This window comes from Podarcis bocagei (assembly GCF_964188305.1).
Source record: "Podarcis bocagei genome assembly, chromosome: 1".
Lineage (NCBI taxonomy): Eukaryota > Metazoa > Chordata > Lepidosauria > Squamata > Lacertidae > Podarcis > Podarcis bocagei.
In genome coordinates this window covers 32,862,693-32,881,695 of record NC_138125.1, presented here as the reverse complement: position 1 = coordinate 32,881,695, position 19,003 = coordinate 32,862,693, and the positions used below count along the sequence as shown (strand labels likewise).

The window sequence follows — 19,003 nt, the reverse complement described above, 5'->3', positions numbered from 1 at the left end:
AGGCGCGAAGAAGGAGGCAAGGCGAGAGCAGCGCGGCTCGGGATGCATTCGGACTGCCGGCTGCTGCGCCTGAGACGCGGGGTATGGTGAGCAGCCCGTCTCCCTCCCACGGAACACAAGGCAATGTTCGGCGGCACACTAGTGTGCCGCGGAACACCGGTTGGGAAACACTGGTTTAGACCATAGCGCCACCTGTGTTCCACAGGCACAGAGATGGGAGGAGTTGAACCCTCCTTACTTCCCTGAGGTCTGTTGCTCGAACCCCATCCAGTCTAGCGCCATTTGCAGAAGTGTTTTGGGCTGAAGAACATATCCAAGGTAGAATTTAGCTATCCACATAATACAGCTATCAAAACAAAGAAAATTTGTATTTGGGAAATAAAATTAAAAGCCAAACATTTCAGCTCTAAGATTCTAGGATTCCATGATTGGTTTGATTTTACACCCCACCCTCCTCAGAAAACTAAATAACTACAGTAATTGGATCCTAATGTGCATGGGCTTGGGGTGGGTTGTGTCACCTCTTACTCTAGGGCAGTGTTTCCCAACCTTGGGCCTCCAGCTGTTTTTGAACTACAATTCCCATCATCCCTGACCACTGGTCTTGCTAGCTAGGGATGATGGGAGTTGTAGTCCCAAAACAGCTGGAGGCCCAAGGTTGGGAAACACTGCTCTAGGGTTTGGCAAAGTGTGCCCCCTCTCCCTCACTTCAGGAAAGTGTCACCCAACTGGGTGAGGGTCTGAATCTTGTCACCTCACAACTGGCCACCACCAAAGAATCATGTTTTATACATGGGAAAATTTAGTTGGTTCAAGGCACGGGTGTCAGTTTGTTTTAAGTATCAGCCAGATGCTGTTTCATCCTGTACGCTTCTAAAACTCACATCCCGTCATAAAACCCTCCAGCTGGCAGGCTCCCTCTTAAGACCTGCTCTGTAGCTTTGTGCTCAGTGAGTGACAGCGGCTTCTCATTTGTTTCTGTGCATAATCCTAAGAACTGGATTTAATATTTCTAAATGTACTTTCACACTTCACAAAACTCAGCCCAACCTCTTAGTTTCCAGGGTCAATTTTGTTCTGCAGGCGGCTCGAAGAACGTTGGGCATGATGGATGAAACTTAAAATGTCCTCATTTCCAAGATGCTCTATTACTCGGGTCTCCAGTGTGACACACATGAGAACTATGGTGCCCAAAGATGCTCTCTTTGTTGACTACCCTATTTTTAAAAAATAATAATGAGGGGTTTATTATTATTATTACAATTAATTCATTAATCACCTTCTAAACTACCACCTTGAGGTGATTAAAAACATATAAAATAGTTAATAACACAAAAGCAACAAGAACATTTTAAACAAGACCAAAACCCTAACAAGTGGCCACCCATTTATCCAGCTAGCAAAGCCTTGTCATAATAAATATGTCTTTCACTGTTCTTGGAAAGTGCAGATAGTTGGCACCTGTCATATTGTGACAGGAATGCTATTCCACGGAAGAGGGCATGCACATTAAAAGCTCTGCTCTGAGTTACTGCGGAATGGGCCTCAGTAATCTTTGGAACTTGCAGAAGAAACTCTCCCACAGTCTGCTTTGCTCTACTGGGTGTATAAGGGAGAAGGCAGTCCCTCAAGTAACCTGGTCCTGAGTTATAGGGACCAACATATTGAACTTGACCTGGTAGCAAACTGGCAGCCAGTGCAAGTCCTGCAAGCAAGGCTTTATGTGCTGGCTCCCACAAGCAAACCACTTGCCACATTCTACACCAGCTGCAGCCTCCAGGCCAACCCCAATGATATTCCAACACAGAGCACATTGCAGCAATCCAACCATTTTTTGAGGAGGCATGTGTCTGGGATTTTTAGAGTGCTCACTCCTTTTTTTGGTCTATTTTATTTGTTGCAGGGGTAGGCAGTTTGCCTCTTGTGCTGGGGTGGGTTGAGTTCTGAGCACTGCCAGGTTTTCTTCCATGAAATGGGCAGTTTGATACGCCTGCAAGTTTCTTAGATTTTCAGGTGTGTCTCCAGGTCCCAAAGGGTCGGAGACCCTGGCTCTATTACTTTTACCAAATTTATCCATGTTGTTGTCGTTTAGTCATATCCAACTCTTCGTGACCCTATGGACCAGAGCATGCCAGGCACTTCTGTCTTCCACTGCCTCCCACAGTTTGGTCAAACTCATGTTGGTAGTTTCGAGAACACTGTCCAACTATCTCATCCTCTGTCATCCCCTTCTCCTTGTGCCCTCCATCTTTCCCAACATCAGGGTCTTTTCCAGGGAGTCTTCTCTTCTCATGAGGTGGCCAAAGTATTGGAGTCTCAGCTTCAGGATCTGTCCTTCCAGTGAGCACTCAGGGCTGATTTCCTTCAGAATGGAGAGGTTTGATCTTCTTGCTATCCATGGGACTCTCAAGAGTCTCCTCCAGCACCATAATTCAAAAGCATCCATTCTTTGGCAATCAGCATTCTTTATGGTCCAGCTCTCACTTCCATACATCATCACTACTGGGAAAACCATAGCTTTAACTATATGGACCTTTGTCGGCAAGGTGATGTCTCTGCTTAAAAGGCAGAGACATCACCTTGCCGACAAAGGTCCGTATATTTATCCATAGAAATACTCAAATTGCTTGAGGTCTCCAGGAGAATTCATAGGCATGTCTCTTTGCCAGATTGTGTGGCTGCTCCAAATTGGCACAATTCAGGAGCTGTTTGGGCACAGCTTAAAAGGTGCCTCTTTCAGAAATAAGGTATTTGTTACAGAGCATCATAAACTCACTGTGGTTTTAAATGTTGAATCTTAACAACTTTCTGTATATTTCTGGATGGTCTACCCCCTTGCATCTTTTCAAGGTATGTTTCAAAATCCACTGCACAAGACATATTTTAAAATTATGTTATTTATTCAAATACTGCAGAAGGGACTGGATGTTTGCAACATGTTTATAGCATCCAATGCTGTGAGGCAATCAGCTAAGAATAATCAAAGTCAATTCCCATATTCAGCGTGAGCTAAAAATATGAAGCTGCTTAAAAAACATAACATTAAAAAAAGCTTGAGGCTTTTGTTTTGTTTGACCTTGTGATTTGAGAACAGAAACCATTTTAAACGCAATAAGTTCTCACAATTTTTAGGCGGCTATCCATTTATCTATTTGCAATACAACCGACTCTTTCTATGGGATGTAATGCTAAGTATGTCAAAACACCTGTTGGTTAGCAAACATTTATGAGCATCTATGTGCACTTTATGTTTGTGATTTTTAAAAAACAAAATCTTACCACAGAACTTTCCAAACTGTGTGTTGTGACTTGTTATTCTGTCGGCTGCAGTGTGTAGGTGTGTTGCGCGAACGCTCCCTGTGCTCCTCCCAGGGCTGGAAAGTTTAACCTCGTTTGCTAGTAAAACTGAATTACTGTGTCACAAAATGATGCGTGTCTAAAAAGTATGTCACCAACACAAAAAGTTTGGAAAGCTCTGTCTTACCATAACATTGATCTTGAATTATCAGGTTGGTTGCCTCTATTGTCTTTATGCATCACCATATTGAGAAATGGATTCTTAATAGACAGCCCTGGAATTTAGTTCATTCATCTCCTCTCTTTCCTATCACTGCAGCAAAATATTTTCATCCTGCAAGCTCTTTGGAGCACGCTCAGAGATTGCTGATGCCCAGACTTTTAATTCAAGTCACCCACTGAGGAGGCAGTGGTGGTGGAAGAGGTCCAAGTCATTGCTAATGACGTTGGTTCAAACATTCTGTTCAGGGCTGGATCTACAGGGAGATAATTTTCTACCACCTGAAGATGGCTGTAACATTGTGAGGTTACATCCCTTCCAGCTACACAATTTGGCTTGAATTGATTCTTTTACCTAGTACATCACCTAAAATCAATATCTGGCTTTCCTATACAAAGACTGCCATGTTTCTCTTTATTCATGTTCTCTACCTGATCAGGAAGCTGTGTTTTCACTTAAGGTGTGGAACAGACCTTAGTAACACTGGCCTTCGTTTTTTAAAAATGAGGAGCAACCATTGCTTCTTTATCCTAGGATCCTAGACACATAACCTGATTATCGATGTAGCACCTAGCAGACTTATTCAGTCTGCAATCTCCATCTTTGTAGAGTTTAAAAGTTGACCTCATACCTGCAACATCCAGACTCCCTCCCCTGCCCTTCTCTCCCCACACCACCTCTTGCTTTCATCTTGCCTGAATAAGAGTTCAGGATAACTCAAAAGCTTGCCATGTTTACCACTGGGACTAAGGCGAGTTTTATAAAGTGAGTGCACTCAGATAGTCCTATCAAGACTGCAACTTACCAATTCCCATCTGTATTCCTCATGGACTCCTGACTACTACAATCCTTCTGTGTTTGTACCATGGCCAAAACACTGCGTCTCTGCAATGGAAGATCCCTTATCGCTACCACCCCCCACCCCATGAAGAAACGAGTCCCACAGATAGAAGCTGAAGATCATGGCAGGTTGCCATGGCAATGTGCATTTAATCTCACTGTTTCCAAGGCAACTGTAATGGCCCATTCTATTCCTCTAAAAGATGTCAAAGGTAAATGAGACCTGATTAGCCAAACGGGGACATGAGTCAAAAAGCTGATAGGCTACAAAGGCTGAAAGCAGGAACTCTTGTCATTAAAAATAAACTACCCAAAAGCAAGGGGAGGACTGTATAAAAAGGCCTAATTTTAAAGCCCTTCAAATAAGGAATGCATGCATGCTAATGATAACACTCTTTTCTTACTCATGTTCTTCATGATAAAGAGCTACCCTAAGTTTCATTTTCTGCTTCAGTTGTACATCCAATCGTTGCAAGTATCTGTGTGGGATGGGACTGAGTCAAAGGAGGAGGGTTTGATACGGTGATTGTGCCCAGATACTCCTGTCAAGACTGCTGATTATCATTTCTGGTTTGGGTTCAGCATGGGAGACTTCAGAGCAGTTTGAAGGAGGTGTTGGGCAGGGAATGAGGGAACTGTGCCCCCCAAGAAGCAGAGACCACAAGCAGACGACCTGCTGCAGAACACACTCAGAGACAACCTGTATTTGCAGACCACTTCTTGGCACTAGATCGCCTTGCCCGACTTTGGCATTCAAACATAAATGTGTGTGTGTGTGTGTGTGTGTGTGTGTGTGTGTACAGGTACAATCAGGTGTATAAACTTAAGGAAGCTCCATTTACATCCAGGAGTAAAGGTTCAGCAGGAAGGCCTGAACACACAGAATGTGTTCATGATAGATAACAGTCTATTCCACATATTATATGGAAAATGAATTTTGTACCAAACATATTTGAATATTGCAGTTTGTAAAGTACTGTGAATGAAACTTTACTTTAAAAGTATACAGGTTGTGACCTATATTTAGCTCTGATACAACACCGCCCTACAAAACAAAACTCCATATATATCTGAGTCAATATGCAACGTTATTTTAATGTTGTTAGCTGTCTGAATTATTATTATTTTTAACGTGAAGGGTGGCATACCAAAAAATAATCTCAAACATTTCCCCTAGCAGAATTCTGGTGTGAGCTCTTGCACTAATACAGCTGAAAGAATCCCAAGCAAAAGTTGATGTATCAAATGTCAAAGGCCCCCATATATGATAAGATTTCCCTTTCTTCTGACTGTGACTGAGCATTTTCTATATCTGAAGAAAATGACAAGTGGAACACGAGGCCAATAAATTAAGTTTTGTATTTATTTCTCCAAGATTCATCATTTACACATTGAGAGAGTTAAGAATGCTGGCATTGTAAGGACCAAACAAGCCCATTTAGATCAGGGGTAGCCAACATGATGCCATTCAGATGCTGAACTACAATTCCCTTCATCCTTAACCATGAGCTGGGGTTCATGGGAGTCGGAGTCCAACACCACTGGGAGGGTTCCACATTGAGAGCACTTCAATTTGGATCATAGAACAGAACTTACTCTTCTTGTTCCTACATCGGTGCTGAACACAGATGCCGTAGCAGTCAATGATTTCCTTGGACCAAGTTGGTGCTGGAGGGCTGGGAGATACTTTGAAGCTAAAAAAAGATCGCTACACTCAAACAGGAAACTGTGTATTTTAAGTCAAATAGAATAAGTCTTGAATACCAAAGCCAACTTGAAAGAAATTCTAGAATGTGAAAATCCATATCCAAGGTCATCCTTTTGCTATAAGGGGTGAAGGTCACAAACAGGATTGTTTTACTTGCCCAAAATGTATAACTATGGTAAAATAGGCATACATGCAATCTACACATGATGGTATGTTCAGGTGAATTGGTTTGCACCAACATACACAATATAGTGAAAATGTCATGTATGGTCAGATGTGTCAGACACCTGATTTGTATGCAATTTTGAAAACACAACCGCTCTCAGCAAAACATTTAGTGAAAATTGCACGTTCTCAACACAATTAAAATATTACACCATCTCTCTGCCTTCCTTCTCACTTAGTAAGTGGGGATTCAGGAAGCTCTCAAGTTTTTAAGGGCATGAATGCTTTGGAGCAGAAGCAAATCTGCATGGCACTCAGATAGCCTAGGGAATCTGAAATAATTTGTGATCAGACTCTTTCTCAACTGCATTTGTGTTCCTTTGTTAAAGGCTCTAACAACCCCGTGCCCCTCCCTCTTTGCCACCCCTTTGCATTGCTCTACTTCAGGACCTTGACACCACCACCTCCCTATGCTGGACGTTTTGGACTACAAGAAATGACCCTTTAAAGCAGCAGGCAGCAGTCAAGGCTTTTGAATTTTGCACAGACTGAACCAACTGCCTAGCATACTCCTGAATATGAGATTTTCGAAACAAAGCAGCACTTATGCACTACTTCTCAGCCTCAGATCCAACCACAGCACAACCAAGCAAGCCATCATTTTCTACAAGCAATTTCTTTAGCCATTTGCATCTCAAAGTATAAGGATGCCCCCTAGTGAAATAATGCTATAAATTCTAGTAGATAGGGAATCCAAATCTGCACCCTATCAGTTGTAGCCGAGAAGCAAGGAAAAAAGAGGTGGCTTAATTGACATTTATGTAGAAAGGGCTAGAGATAACAGGTAAATGGATCTGGGACTTATATTCTAATTTCCCCATACTGTGGGAAAATTAACACACCCTGCCCCCACTCCCCCAAAACCTCCAGGTTAGCAGATCAAGTTTCTCTACTGTCAAGGCTTCCTCCTCCAGAAACGGCTCCCCAAAGCCCCACTATTCCTCAAAGAGGGCATGCCCTTCACTTTAAAATTTGATTCCTTCTTGGGGTAGATGTGTCAGACCCGTTGGAAAAGGAGTTGCGCTCTTCGTACAAGCATGTCTGCTTCCTTAAAACTGAACGGATGACAGATATAAAAGAAAATAAGCAAATGTGAGTTACATTTTTTTTAGGAACAGGCAAGCCACATAATTAATTACCTTAGTTTTTCTGAACGCATCAAATGAACTGATAATTCTTCTATATGGTTTATGCTCCCATTTGGAAACATGCAGCTTACATTTTGTTACTTGTAAGCAATTAAATCCAGCAATAGGGAGAACTTTTTAATCCAAAAGGCAGATGAGGTTCCTGGGGTGGGGTGGGGGGAATCAGTCCCAGCTCAGCAACAACAGAGGTCACTGCAAAGAACGATGCACAAATATAGGCACTTTATAAAATGTTATGACCAATACTCGGTTGCACGTCCTTCACAGATAAATACCTCCAAAGAGCCTTCCAAAAGTCCACTAATTAGATACAGGATTTCCTTTGTGGTCAAAGAACAAAAAAATTATCTAGAGGCACGCAGTGCTGCTCAGTCCAGTTCTACTCCAAAAATGAAGCTTTCAATTCCCAGCTGATTTTAAAGGAGAAATAGACTCAAGGCATTAATTATTTAGCACTGTAATTACGCAACACTTCCTTTAAAACAACAACAATACTGAGCTTCTTGGCCAAAAGATGAAACAAGTGGGGTTTTTTTTAATGTCTCTTGTTTACCATTCAGAGAAGGCAAAAGGAAAAAGGAAACCTTAAGTTATGGAACATATGCAACATAACCTTCTCCCCATTCGGTACTCACAACAAAATTCCCTTGCAAGACAATCCTTAAAAACTTTGTACACAGCAACGCTCCTTTTCCCAGGGTTCCAGATCATCCGTACAGGATCTCATGTGCATTCAAATGCATACAGGCACCATGCAACAGATGCTTTTGAATGTGTGGAGGTTGGGGAGCAGCTGTGGGCCCCAATAACTCAGCCATGCATTCATCAGGGTACAAATGAACATACAGAAAAAAATTTGCCTATTAACATACATGAAAATTACATGCAGTGGGAAATCACTTCAAAAAACCAAAATATGTTAAATTACAGAAGTATGTACACATATCTCCCAAGGTGATCAAGTGCTATGCAGTGAGTCATCAGGGATCCTACTGAGAAGATACATTTGGGATTAAGGAAAACACAGGTGCCCAGCCCAGTTCACACCTAATCCTGGAGATATCAGTTCTTATCCGAGACTCAGTCCGGACTATTTGCGTGGTACCATACAACTGATTACACCAGCTGGAAGCTGAACATAATGAAAAAGAGATATGCCACTCAGCATCCACTAGGGTCCGCATGGAGATTGTTGTTCAAAGCTTAACGGAGAAGGATGATCCACAAGAGCAGCCTTGTTCTGCCTGTGGATTGTTGACCACCTGAAATGCGCTGCGAATTAGCTCCTGGTTGAAGTCCACCATGGCCCCTTTCACAAAGCTCAGACTGTCCAAGTCCACAACCACTCGGGCACCACCTTGTTCAAAAATCCTGGAGGAAGAGATAGAGAGAGTTGCAGTGATTCTGAAATGCAATAGATACATATCCAAGATCTTATTTGCCCCTGCTTCCAGGTCACACCCAAGCATAGGTGTTACAATCAGCAAGACCTTAGAGAATGCCCACTCCATCACAAGCCCCCTTATCCTTTAAGGCTGGCAGGTGAGCTCTTCGCCAACACTCCATCTTTCTCACTGGCAAAACAGAGACATCTATAAGCAGGGTTTTCTTGACTGTGATCTCCACACCTCTTGAACTCCCTTTCAAGAAAGGCCTGCCTTTGTCTGGCCAGCTTTTCAGGAGGAGGATGAAAATCCTGCTGCTTCAAGTAGCTTTTGATTTGGCTTAAGCACCTCTCTTAGCTTTATCTTTTCTAGATGAGTAGCTGAATTAGTCTGTTGCAACAAAAGCAACAGAGCCTTAGATACAAACACATTTATTGTGGCATTTTGTGTATCTGATGAAATGAACTCCGGTCTATGAATGCTTATGCCATGATACATTTACAGTGGTACCTCGGGTTAAGTACTTAATTCGTTCTGGAGGTCTGTTCTTAACCTGAAACTGTTCTTAACCTGAAGCACCACTTTAGCTAATGGGGCCTCCTGCTGCCGCCGGAGCACGATTTCTGTTCTTATCTTGAAGCAAAGTTCTTAACCCGAGGTACTATTTCTGGGTTAGCAGAGTCCGTAGCCTGAAGCGTATGTAACCTGAAGCGTATGTAACCCGAGGTACCACTGTATTAGTATTTAAGGTGCCGTAAGACACTTTGTTGTTTTAGTTTACCTTGTTGATTAGATGATTATATGTATTTTGCATGGTGGTATTGGTTACCCTGAATCTTTAAGTGAAAAAGAAAAGCAGAATGCTCATACTGAGAGCTAATTGTAACACTGAATGCATTGTGCTGCCACGAAGCTTGGAAATGATATGCACAAGTATAGCAGTGGAAAACAGTACAACGGGATTACCTGCACTATATAATAGGATATTCATTCCTCATTCGATCATTTGCTCTCTCTCTCTCCCTCTCACCCCTCCCCTAAAGTTCTTTCTCCTCCACCACACAGGAACCTATGCCCTTACCTGTCATCAGAATTCACAACTGTATCCAAAGAAAATTTGTACTGGAAACCAGAGCAGCCACCTCCTTCTACCTGCAGCCTCAGAAACTCAGATGCTTCTGCAATCTCCAACAGTCTCTGTTGAAACAGAAAAAGAACGCTAAGTGGTGGGTCAGATTCATACAAAAATATTTAGCAACCACTTGAAATCCAACAGCAAACTAGCAAGATCCTTCAAAGAGATGGTAAGTGCCAGATACAGAGCAACCTAAAGCAAAACACACACGAGAGGCACGTAGCACCAATCAACCTGGCAGCACGTTCTTTCACATGTACTCAAAGAGAATACTTGGAGTGCCTTCGGTGAAAGTGCTGCCATTGCTGCAAACGGTAAGGGCTGATTCACATCCAGTCTTTGACACTACCCAAAACATGCCTGGCCTTTTCTCTTTTTGCCAAGCCTGGATTGAATACCCCACTACTAGTTCTATCACACTTTGTATGCTAATAATAATAATTATAATAATAATATTGTATTTATATCCCACCCTCCCCAGCCGAAGCCGGGCTCAGAGTGGCTAACAACAATAAAAGTAACACAGCATTCTAAAACCAATTCATTCTAAAATCAATTCAAATCAAAATAATGGCAACCATTGGGCCATTTACTACTGCATATTACCAACTCTCACGTGCAGCCACATCAAATTATGCCTCTCTGACATGGACAGGCCATGGAGATGGTTAATAATATAATGTGTACTTTTTGGATTAAAGCAACCACACACTCAGCCACACATATACATTCTTTTATGACATTCTCACACCAAACACCACATCATACTGCAGCTCAGGAGGAATCAAGGCACTACAGATGGTACATACAGCTGGTGATTTCCAAGAAGCCATACCTTCACACAGTTCTCGCTGAGGTAAATCTGCCCCTCGTTGGAATCAGTCAAGGTCTCTCCAGAGGCAGAGGATGCGACCCACTGCACTCTTATCGTTGGCATGGAGGCACCATTCTGTGTGGTGCAGGATGGGGCTCTTATCAGATGCCAGTGAGGAAGAGAATGGCTGTGTGGGAAAGTTAAGGAACAAATAAGATCCAAGGAATGGAGGTAGTGGAAAAGCAATAAATGAGGGAAACAACTACAGACAGACTGAGGGACTTTTAAGCTAAGGGTCAGAAATATAACCCCCCCCCCATCAAAGCTGAACACACAAAGGCAGGGAACTTTGACTCTATACTTCCTAACTATGAGTTTCAATAGCAAAATTGTGGAGAAAGCATTTACAGCATATATATGGTGGATAAGGGCAATATGCTTTTCCTCAGAAGACTGAGGCAACAAGGACCAGTGAGTGAGCGAGAGTGCACCTCTCTCTCTCTTTACTTTACTTAGAAATTCTTGTCTGAGTGAGAAAGAATGTCTGATACTGTGTGTCTCTTAATGATCTACTCATTAAGCAAGGGAGAAGAGACCCGTAGTAAGAAGTATCCTCTTAGACAGAAAACAGAATCCAGCGCACAAAAGTGAGGATCTTTTACAGAATGATTGTTGTTCTGGACCTTTTCACTCTAAGCAAGAGAGAATAAGTGATGAGTCCCTGAATACTGGAGGGAGGGAGGGAGAAAATACTGCACCCTGTGGAATAGACCTGAATCCCTGTCTGAATCCTAAACAACTGATTCCTATTATATGGTGTTTAAGCGTTTACTGTTAGGTTGGGACTAAGTTCACAAAGGGCTGAACATTCTAAGTCGTGTGTTTCCAGCTCTCGGCTAGTCATCATCTGTCATGTGAACACTTCCCTTCCATTCTTCATTTTACAATGAAACCTTTTTCTAGCTCGCTATTCATGAGTTTACTTTGGTGCTGAAGTCATAATAACTGTATTTCCTCCTTATAGCTATAGGAGATTTACTGCAACAAAGCTGGCTATTCCTTGATCAGGAGGGAGGAGCTGTTATCTATAACAGCCTTATAACAATTTTAATTGTTTTAGAAACAAAGAAGCAGATGCCCATGCACACACAATATAGAGCAGAAATGGTAAAACCTTTGACTGAAATTAGCACTGCTTATTTTCATCTGCTCCCTGGTACTGGATGGCCATAGATATATTAGAAACCAAACCATCATCTGTAGTTATTTTTCCCAGTGTACTGCTGTCATTATCCATATGCCTGAACCTTGCCTGAACCCTACTAAGCTGCTGGCCTCAATACAATCTTCTAACTGTTGAGACGCACAGGGTAATTATACTGTACAGTACAAAAAGAGCGCTTCATTTCATTTTCTTTCAGTTTTTCTTAACAATCCCTTTGTTCTTCCCTGGACCATTTACTGTTTTGTTCCATGAATCTTTCTCTCAGTGATATAACATTACTACAGCTCAGAACTCCTGAGCTCAATATATAGACTTTCTGCACGATTGTTTCAGCCCCCAGAGCATTAAAGAACAAGCATTTATACTAACAAGAGTACCACTGACTTCAACTTTATTTTTTTAAAAAAAAAACAAACAAACCTGGAAACAGATTTAGGCTACAGTCCTAAATGCACTATGTGCCCCCACAGAATGTTGTAAAACGAAAGTAATTCCTGACATTTCAAGACTTTTAGATATTAAATAACAAATGAAAATAGACCATCATTAGGCATGTCTTCTTTGCAGGTTTGCTGACAAGTGCCTAACAGCACAGTTGCGTGCATCTGAATGTATGGATAGAGTTTACAACTTAAGGCACAAGTGTGTCTTTTTATGAGCCAATTTAAATGTAATATTTTTATTGCAGTAGCCAAAGGCCATGGCAGCATCCAAAGAAAAACAAAAAAACCAGCAGTTGCTACATATGCAGTAAAACCATGATCAAATCCACCAAAATTTCTTACTACACGTAATAATAATAATAAAAAAATACTACACGTAATAAAAAAATGTGCAAATTAGATCTCAGAGTCCCCTTTGCAGTTGACCACTAGCCCATCCAGTTCTTTCTTCCTAATCTTCCTAGCTTCCAGGGCATAGAGAGCCACCTTATAAATCACAGAGTCATCAGTATCACTTATGTAACCCTGCACATACTGCATAGGAGACTTACCCCCAACAACACTGTATCTCCTTTTGCCAGTTAAACATCTAAATGCCTTGAGATAGAAGAATCAAAACCTACCCCTGCAAAGCAGTGAAATGCTCAGTCACTGAATTAACATTGCACCCTCCAACTACATGATGCTAGAATCATAGAGTCGGAGGGACCCTAAGGTAAGGGTCATGTAGTCCAACCCCCTACAATGCAGGAATATGCAGCTGTCTCATATGCAAGAGAACCTTGCAGCCTTGGCGTTATCAGCACCGCACTCTAAGCAGCGGTGCTATCAGAGACTTATTGTTGGTCGTCTTGGAGTTAAACTCTTGCCTTCGTTTTCTCCACCTGCAGTACCAGAACGGTGATATGACCCACCACAAGCAGTCGCGGCGCTTTGCCCATTTACTTGTTTGTTCCCACAGTAAGAGAATATTACACTCTAAAAGCCTTTGCCTTTGAGAAGCTGCAGGTGCGGTTGGAAAAGTTTGCAACACCACGTATATTGCCCTAATAAGATAGACGGTTGTGTCTGTTCGATGTGTCGCCATGGCGATTCTCTGGGATCCCTGGACTTAAAAGCCAAGCTGTCGGGACCTACAGGCCGGGGGGTTGGGGGACAAATCTCCCGACCCTTGTTTGGGCTAGGAGAATAAGGGCGCCAGGAATACGAGAGGGGCGCGCGCGTGTGAATGTGACTGCGAAAGGGAAAGCCAACTGTGTCGTGCATTGAAAACCAACAAGGGGTGACACCTCGCCCGCGTTCGCCGCCGGGACCACCGTTCCTCTTCGCTTAAAAGACCGTCGCAAAGCACGGAAAGGGAAAAGGCCCACCACTACCTGCTCCGTCCGCAAAGCCGCAGCGCCCTGAAGCTAGCGAGCGCCGCCAACGCCGCCATCTTGACCCGCCTAGCTGCGCTGCTATTGGCGGAGGCGTGGCCATATGTCCCGCCCAGACAGCGACGGGAACGTACGCGGAACCAAAGAGGCTGGTTCCACTGGGAAGGGGAGCGGAGGAGAGGGGAAGATCACGTGCCTCCGAGTGAAGGCGGGGGAAGCCGGGCGGAAGTGCCCACGTTTGCCTTTCAGCTCTTTTGGGTATCGCTGTGACGTCGAGGCATGCGTTCGTACGGCCACGCCCACTCCTGTTGGGGTTGAGTATCGAGTTTGAGGCTCGCATAGGCGCTCCGGGGGATGCTGGGCTTAAACTCCCAAAATTTCAGAGCCTTGGCCATGCTGACTGGGGCTGCCGGGAGTCCAGCCACGTCTGGGGGGGGGGGGCACAAGGCTCCCATTCCTTAGGGTACGGCATGTTTACTCGGATGTAAGCTCAAGTGAACATATGGCCACGACCTACACACACTGTTGCTTCGGAGTGAGAGCCCGTGAGGTGTTGTAGTTAAGAGTGTGGGATTATGTAGGAATGAAAAATCACGGGAGACGAGAGAGGCAGGTGTAACATGAGGCGTCTGTCAGGGCGGACCTTGAGAGCCTCTTTTATTGAATATTACAAGCATTGCCACAGGTGGGCCTGTGGCTGATTGGTTGATACATACACAAAGAACTTGTGATTGGTTAACATAACTACTAAGGCGGGAATTACATGTGAGAGGTGGGGATTACATGTGATCATTTATCATCGATGGAGTAAAGGCTGGGAATCGGAGCTAGAACTAGACAGGCATGAAGCCTCCTAATTAAATTGTAACTAGAGATTAATATGGCACGAAACAATATAACAATCAAGTTCTGTAGATGTGGTCAGCTAGGCATGGAGAGCAGGTCATGTTGTTTTCCATGCGCTTAGGATGACTGAACAAGGAAAAGAATGTCCTGGTGTTTGGAACAGTTTTGCACAGTTTGTGCAGAAGCAGATTGTAAGCAAGACTTTCCCAGAATGCAAGAGAAAAGAGGAGCAAGGCTTCCCCATAATGGAGCAGTTTTGTGCAGAAAGAGACTAACAGTTATGTGCAGAAAGAAGACTTCCCTTTAGGATTAGGATTTGGTAGATCCGGGTTCAAATCCATTAAGTCACTGCCTCTCTGCTGTGACCTACTCCACCAGGTTGTTGTGCGGATTAAATGAGGGTGGAGTGGAGAATGTAGAGCTCCTTGGAGGAAAAGGTGGAATATAGATGCAGGAAATGAGGTATATCCCACCTAATTAAAGGGGGTTTAATGTTGAAAATATATGCCTATGAACTGGTTGCATGGCCTAGCTTGATTATCAAGCATCCCTACAGCCACGTAAGATCTTCCTTACTTTGCATGTCTCACTTGCCAATGAACCAAAGTGCCATGTGTCCTAAACTGTATTCTTCTGTATTCTGTCCTAAACTGTATTCCGAACACACTGACCAGATGCTTGGAAGCTGTGGCTGGATGGTTTCGTGGGAGCCGATTGAAACTAAATCCTTCGAAGACAGAGGTCCTATGGCTAGGTCGGGATGGCATGGGAATGAGGGACCAACTCCCTTCTCTTGCGGGGGCCCAATTAGTGCCATTGCCTTCCGTTAAGAGTTTGGGTGTAATCCTTGACGCCTCCCTTTCCATGGAGGAGCAAGTTACAGCAACAGTCAAGGCGACATTTTTCCACCTTCGCCGCATTAAGCAGTTGGTCCCTTACCTTTCCCGCCCCGACCTGGCCACAGTGATCCACGCGACGGTCATCTCCAAGCTTGACTACTGTAATTCGCTCTATGCGGGGCTGCCCTTGAAGCTGTCCCAGAAACTCCAGCGGGTACAGAATGCTGCAGCGAGGCTCCTCACGGGGTCTCTGCCATGGGAGCATATTCACCCAGTGCTTTTCAAGCTGCACTGGCTCCCGGTGGAGTACAGGGTCAGATTTAAGGTGCTGCTTTTGACCTTTAAAGCCTTTCACGGCCTTGGACCCTCGTACCTACGGGACCGCCTCTCCCGGTATGCCCCACGGAGAGCCTCAAGGTCCATAAATAACAACACCCTAGTGGTCCCAGGCCCTAAGGAAGTTAGATTGGCTTCAACCAGAGCCCAGGGCCTTTTCAACTCTGGCTCTGGCCTGGTGGAACGTTCTGCCTCATGAGACCAGGGCCCTGCAGGATCTGATTTCTTTCCGCAGGGCCTGTAAGACAGAGTTGTTCTGCCTGGCCTTTGGCTTGGAGCCAATTTGATTCCCTCCCTCTCTTTTTTCTTTTCCTTCTCCTCCTGCGATGAGGCTACATTTTAATATTTTAATGTTCCATTATTTTAATGTTGTCTTTTATTTTTGTTTTTAAGTTGTAATCATTCATCTTGTTTTTATTATTGCTTGTAAGCCGCTCTGAGCCCGGCCTTGGCTGGGGAGGGCGGGGTATAAATAAATAAATAAATAGTTGTTGTTGTTGTTGTTGTTGTTGTTGTTATTACAAAGGCACAATGCAATCACTGTTCCAGAGGTTTACTGTACACGTATACCAAAAAAGAGTAGGCATGCCTATGTCCCATTTCAACTCGCATTAGTTTCAGAGCGAGCTTGTGCATGCACTTGTAAAGAATCCTCTCCCTTTCCTTTCAACTGGGCATATCCCCAGTATATATGCATAAGATTTCTGCCTTAGTGATAATTTGTGTAAATGCAAGTGAGGTTAAAAAAAGTAACTTTGTACAGCCTATTGCCCTATGGCAAGGATAGGGAACCTGTAGCCCTCCAGATGTTGCAAGACTTGAACTCCCATCAGTTTCAGACAGCACCAGGGGTGTCCAAACTTTTTTCAAAGAGGGCCAGATTTGATGAAGTGAAGGGCCATGGGGGCCGACCAGAGGGCCAACCAAAGTTGTTGAAGGATTGAAGTTGTTGAGCTTTTTATTATTTTATCCCCAAGTTGTTGAGCTGCTTTTAGGATTAGAGTTGTTGAGGTTTTTTTAGGATTTTACTCCAGGAAATAAACTGCCACAGAGGCCAGATTAAGCCAACCGGCAGGCCGAATTAGGCCCCCAAAATGGACTTTGTACATGCCTGACATAGGCAATCGCCAAGGATGATGGGAGTTGCAGAACAAAATCTGGAGGGCTGCAGGTTCCCCGTCCTTGCCTACAGTATGTCTCTCTCTCTTATATTTCCAGCAATAATCAGTAGTTGGTCCCTATTGTGCTGAGTAAAGGTTTGTCCACACTTCTGCTTGTCCCCATGATTAGAAAGCCTGAGTCCAAAAGGTTTTCGACTTGTCCCATGCTTCCTAGGCACAGGTCCGAGCAGTTTTTTTGTTTGTCCCTCCACTTTCCCTGGGAGACTCCACCATTTACCACTGAATCAGAACAAAGATCAATCTGCAGAAAAACTGATTGACATTTGTTCCGATTCAGCAGTAAACAGTGGGGGGAAAGAGGCAAGGGAAGCAGAAGTGTGGACAAGCCCTTACTCTCTCTAAAGCCAGTTGTCACCATGGTAATCTGCCACTGAATTGTGTCATAACTCAGTGAACTCACCCATACCATTCTCAGCAACTGCACCCTCAACTCTTTTCTGTTAAACCTTTTCTATCTTCAGAACATGCCTTGAGCTCCCTCTATGTAGGTGAAAGGGATGCGCTGCACAAGCAAACTGAGGTAAAGTTTAAAATTTGCTGCTGCTAGATTCTCTCTCTCTCTCTCTCTTTTGGTGATCTGACATTGGACAGGAGAGACATTACAAGGGAGCTGGTTATCAGTTTTGTGATAAAGACAAGACATAAAGTTGTTGCTCTGTCCAAACAAGGGAGTGTTTCTGACCTTGAAAACTGGGCTAAAGGGTTTCCAGAAGCAACAGTCTTCAAATGACATATGGCATAGTTTCCTTAACTTCAGTTGAGCTACATAAAGTCTTAATGGTTTAAGACTGAGTCAACGGAAGGGAGGTTAACCAATGCATTGCAGTGGAGGTGGCAGCTCTCGCCTGAGCACTATGTGGCCCAAACCCAGTAGTAGTAGTTCAGGATGGACCGGAACTGAAATCACATCACTCATAAGCAGCTGTGCACTGCTATGAGTAAAGGTGATGGCAAATTAGTAGCCATATAGCCTTTTCCTATGGGTTTCCTTTAGTTGAGTGACAGGTCACCAGCTCTAAAGCCATCCATTTCTGTCTTTAGAACTAGAAAATTCTCTCTAGCCCCCACTTACCCTTACATCTTTGATAGATGTTTGCTCTGCCTTTGGTGGCTCTGATGGGCTCAGAAGGTTCAGCAAATGCTAGTCATGGGGAGTATCGCTATTCCCAATGAAGTGGCATAGCATGGCACAATTGTGGTCTGTATGTCCATCATCATCATCATCATCATCATTTCAATTTATTAAACACTTGTTTCTTGCTGCAAGCAACTCAAAGCATCTTTACAGAAACAGAACAACAAACAAACAACTAACTAACTAACTAACTAACTAACTAACTCATACATTCAATTAAAACCATGGGGGGAATACATTACAAACACCCCCCATTACTCCCTCTTCCAGGCCATAATGTGGAATGAAAACAATACAGCAGGTGAACCAGATAGGGGAGCAGGTTCAGACTTTGTTTGGATTCAAGCAACCTAGTTATGCACGGTGTTGCCATTAGTCCGCTGCTAGTTTTTACGTTGTGATTTTAAATGTGTATTTTTACCTGTTTTTTTTTTAAAAAAATGGGGATGTATTACTGTTGTTTTAAATTCTGAGACCCACCCTGAGATATTTTGGTGTAGGGCAGGCAAAATATATTCTTAAATATATAAATATGGCAGCGCAGGGGCTTTCATCATGCTGACCTAAACCAACTATATTTCCATTGGCATTGAAATTGCTTTATGGGGTATTTCTCACACACTAGCTCAGCCTCAGCCTTCACCAACCTGAAGCCCTCCAGACGTTTTCAATATCAACTCCCATCAGTCCTAGCAAGCACAGCTGTGTAGGCCAAAACACTGGAGGGGACCAGAATGGTGCAGTCTGCATTGGCTCAGAGCAACTGAGGGTTTATTTCTGTTCCGTCACTCCTCCATAACGTGTAACTTGGGTCAGCAGCTATGTGTTGTGCAACATTATGTTTCGCAAC

At 43.6% G+C, this 19,003-nt stretch overlaps 1 protein-coding gene across 1 annotated transcript; it reads right to left on the bottom strand.

The window, feature by feature from the left end:
• Window positions 1-5,702: 5,702 nt before the first annotated feature.
• ISCA2 (iron-sulfur cluster assembly 2) lies at window positions 5,703-13,970 on the bottom strand. The gene is made up of 4 exons (XM_081210601.1): window positions 13,817-13,970; window positions 10,794-10,959; window positions 9,905-10,020; window positions 5,703-8,809 (listed from the first exon to the last, which is right to left on the bottom strand). Exons 1-4 carry the CDS (start codon window positions 13,873-13,875, stop codon window positions 8,635-8,637), a joined length of 516 nt encoding a protein of 171 aa, XP_081066727.1. The 5' UTR covers window positions 13,876-13,970; the 3' UTR covers window positions 5,703-8,634.
• Between the last annotated feature and the right edge of the window lie 5,033 nt (window positions 13,971-19,003).